This window comes from Branchiostoma lanceolatum, chromosome 9 (genome assembly GCF_035083965.1).
Source record: "Branchiostoma lanceolatum isolate klBraLanc5 chromosome 9, klBraLanc5.hap2, whole genome shotgun sequence".
Classification (NCBI taxonomy): Eukaryota; Metazoa; Chordata; class Leptocardii; order Amphioxiformes; family Branchiostomatidae; genus Branchiostoma; species Branchiostoma lanceolatum.
The window spans coordinates 13,130,469-13,134,777 of record NC_089730.1 but is presented as its reverse complement, the minus strand read 5'-3'; the positions used below and the strand labels follow the sequence as shown (position 1 = coordinate 13,134,777).

Here is a 4,309-nt window from a genome sequence, read left to right as displayed (position 1 = left end):
GGTTGGAGACGATACGTTTTACTTCCGGGGTAAATGATGAAATCACCCGGCGTCAGTGGATGACAGATCAGCTGATCAGGCGAATGTTTAGGATAGTTCAAAAGTTTTTCCCCTCCCAAAAGTTTCGAGTGAAATAGATTTAGTCAACAACGCCATCTATCTGTTAAACAAGGTACTGCTGGTTACGACGTGCAGGGCACAGAAATGCAGCTCAACATGTTTGAGGTCATTAAAAGATGAAGTAATACGATTGAAGTACACAGAAAGCGACATTATCACTGGTAAAAAGAGTGAATATCAATCCAATTCCATCAACTTAAATAGTCACATTTATAACATTTAAAGCATTTTAATATATAGAAGATCACTAAAAATTAAGATATATATGTCAGACTGCCAGGTCAATCACAGCAAATATACAGCCTAAAAAAGTATACATTTCATAAAAAAAAAAGATCTATTGGATTCCATCAACATAAATAGTCATGTTTATAATACATGTATTTGAATATAGACATGTAGAAAAACATTAAAAACAAATGTAAATACATCTGGCTGCCAGGTCAATCATAGCAAGTATACAGCCTAAAAAAAGAGAGCAATTAAATGCCATTAACTTAAATAGTTACATTGGAAACATTAAGATATAAAATTATAGAAGAACACTAAAAATCAAGACATATATGTCAGGCTGCCCTGTCAAGTATCAATGCACCATTTCTTGTAGAAAATTCTACATCGAAATTTTGCATTCATCATTTAATGTCTTTATTGCTTTTCTCAACTTGTATGATCAACCACTGTCAGATGAAGCTGGTCTCATCAAAAAGATAACAAGATTATGAAGGGAAATATCACTTTCAGTACTAGAGTCCATTCCAAGTCACTGCAAAAGTGTCTTCATTTAACAAATACTTTCAACTCTTTGTAAATTTTGATGTTTCAAAATATTTTGAATGTCATTTCAACTTTCTCAATATTTCCCTGGTTGTGTAAAACTTTGGAAATATTCATGATGTGGAATATGATATTTCCAATAGTTTCTAAAAATTGGTAACAGCATTCTACCATTAATTACCATTATTTGTAGTACATTGTAAATGGGGCAGTGCGCTGGGAAGAAAGCAATTCACACATCCCTGCAAAGTACAGGGAAGTACATAAGAAATATGTATGTATGCCATCCACTAGTACTAGTAGTAGGGCAACCCTGGCATGTAACAACATGTTCATGCTGAACCAGTAAATAAATAAAATCATGCTGTTTGCTCCACGTGAGGTTTCCTGGCCATGAGTAAGACGACAGGATAAGATACATGTAGGGTCACTTCCTCTGGGGGTTTAGTGGTCTTCATAGCTTCATATAACCTGGAGAAGGAATACAGAAGAACATAGTGTGGTATTGGCAAGGTGTGTCTTTCATATTTCCAGTTCTTCCGGCATATTGAGTAAGTCATGACACCAGAGCCTTAGACCCAAGGAAGAAAGAGTCTATACCAAAGTAAAATCTATTGCCCTAAATAAATAACCTTTTCCTCATCAATTCCTTTGCATCTAAATGTCATCCAGATGAATTCAGTCCACTACTGTCAATATTGTCATCTTATACTGTAAATGCATGTGATATTTCAGTGGTTTTATGTTTGCGGCCCGCTTCACCCCAAACTTAAAACCATTTTGTCTTCTGCCTGCCTACCCATTGTTTAAACTGCAAATTCAAAACCACCGAGAACAATCCATTTTCTCTCTACCACAAAATCAAATCACCGCAAACCTAAATGCATTTACGGTATCATACATTTCACAGAGAACACTACATCACAACTTTCTTCTGAAGCAATTTTGTATACCAGGGTACATGTACCTCTGTTGTAGGTTCTGCAGCAGGGCACCCTTGTCCTCAGGGTAGCGTCTGCAGTACTCCCTGTACGCTGACCAAGTAGACAGGTAGCCGATATACCCAGGCAAGGGGTAGTCCATCTCTATAGACATGGAGTCATCCCTGAAGGGTAGGGGAACATACATGTATTCCATTTGCAAATGTCAAGGAGGGAGTCATCATAGTTTCACACACACACACACACACACACACACACACACACACACACACACACACACACACACACACACACACACACACACACACACACACACACACACACACACACACACACACACACACACACACACACACACACACACACACACACACACACACACACACACACACACACACACACACACACACACACACACACACACACACACACACACACACACACACACACGTACACTCACTCACACACTCACACGCACTCACACACACACACACACACACACACTGCTTACAGGATGTAATTAAAACATATGTCAATTGTCTTAATACAATAAGAAGATGGCATCACATCATACCAACTCTTGCTCTTGTATGACCTTACCTGACATTATAGTCCTTATAAGGCATTGGAATGTTTCGATAATTGTCGTCAACATGCCACCTCTTCTCATGCCAGCAGTCACGAAGGGGACCATGGGTATAAAACTATGGGAAAGTGACAGAAAACTCTTTTGATGAAAAACTGTAAAGTTTGCCTAATAGGAAAAAGATGTGTTTGTCTAGATGACAAACGATCCATACACTACTTATGTTTAAACAGCTGGGAGGCAACACCTGGCTTAAGTATGCAGTTTGCAAGAAACCTTTTAGGAGTCAAACCATTGGGGCACTTCAGGACAAGTCAACATACCTACAGGTCTGTAATTTGATGAGAAACAGACATGTACAATGTACACTGTGTGTGACCTGTTCTGACTAGGACAAGGTGAAGGCCAGAAATATGTTATGGAATCAAATTCATAAATTCAAAGGAACCAAGGTGGCCAATTACTGTAAAATTTGGGCTGTGGGCTGCTTCTCATCAGAGCAATTTTACATTTGTATATCCGTCAGGACAATTAAAGAAAGAAGTAATTTTTTTGCGACTGAACATGGCTTACCTCATTGAAAATTCTGTTCAGTTCTTCAGTAGTATCCTTGTATCTGAGATAGTTTATCCCATAGCTATAGATAGCCAGACAGCCGAGCGGTCTCAGAACCCGGTCAACCTCTTTATGGAATTTGGGAAAGTCGAACCAATGTGCTGAGGTCCCACAAGTGATTAGATCTACACTGGAGTCTGGAAGAGGAATCTGCTCCGCACCTCCTACTCTGGAAATCAAATGGAGAAGACATGATGCTACTATACTCAAATAGACAGCACACATTCACAACTGTACATCATCATCATCATTGTACATCAATCATTACATTGTGTATGCACATCAATTGCTACATTAAATGTATTCAGGGTTTGATGCTGTGGACCTGCCAAGTACAAAATGTACATTAGTTACATTAGATGATGTCAGTGAAGTTCTACGCATTCAGTCCATCTACATATCTCTTTGCTCTGTATCATCATCTGTTATTTCCTCCAGAGAACTATTGTACAATGGTACACTTTTTGCTTTGTAATTTAAAAGATATGAAACTAGGACAGGACAATGACAAAAACAGAATTATTACAAAATATTCCATACGTAAACGTGGTACATGTACCTGTATTGAACATTACTGAGTTTGTTTTGCGCTGTTGCCATGGCAACCTGAGACTCGCTGACATCAATGCCGATGACCTGTTGGAAGTGTGGCGCCAGGATTACCGTGCTCTGGCCTGATCCACAGCCGATGTCCACAGCTTGGTCCAGCGGTGTAGTTTTCTGGGAGGTGTGACGTTAAAATCATGTTATTGATAATAAATTGATGTTAAATCTGTGTGAGCAAAAGAATAACACAATGAAATGTGCTCCCTAAATTTTACTGAACCTTCTTCCTTGTGTAGGAAACAATCTGATACAACAAAAAATGGTGCTTTCGACAAAAATTTAACTTTCGACAGAAATATATCACGGTTCAAACAACACTATACTTTACAGGTAACAACTCCGATAAGTCCACACCACCTTTTCCTGTACAAAAGTCACTATTTTCTCTGCCAGCTCTGAACCATAAGTGGGGCGAAACTTCTGATACAGCTCGGCGTGGTCAGCTTCATTGAACAGGTGGACTGACATCTTGCGCCAAATGTTCTTCTCAACACACCCTGAGGCTTTCAACGAATTGGCTCTTAAGAACAGCTTGTGACAAGATGTTGTAAGTAAAGACTTGAAGAAAACCATTGCCAAGATTCTTCCAGTCCAGCCAAGATCCCAGACTGATGGGAGGTCAAAGGTGAACTTGAGGTGGCTATCCCAGCATGCCCCGCAGGCC

General features: G+C 39.3%; 1 protein-coding gene across 1 annotated transcript; it reads right to left on the bottom strand.

Annotated features, from left to right (window-relative positions):
• Positions 1-483: 483 nt before the first annotated feature.
• LOC136441169 (putative methyltransferase DDB_G0268948) lies at positions 484-4,308 on the bottom strand. Its single transcript, XM_066437295.1, has 6 exons — positions 4,003-4,308; positions 3,599-3,759; positions 2,998-3,208; positions 2,439-2,542; positions 1,865-2,002; positions 484-1,368 (listed from the first exon to the last, which is right to left on the bottom strand). Exons 1-6 carry the CDS (start codon positions 4,216-4,218, stop codon positions 1,257-1,259), a joined length of 942 nt encoding a protein of 313 aa, XP_066293392.1. The 5' UTR covers positions 4,219-4,308; the 3' UTR covers positions 484-1,256.
• Position 4,309: the final 1 nt, after the last annotated feature.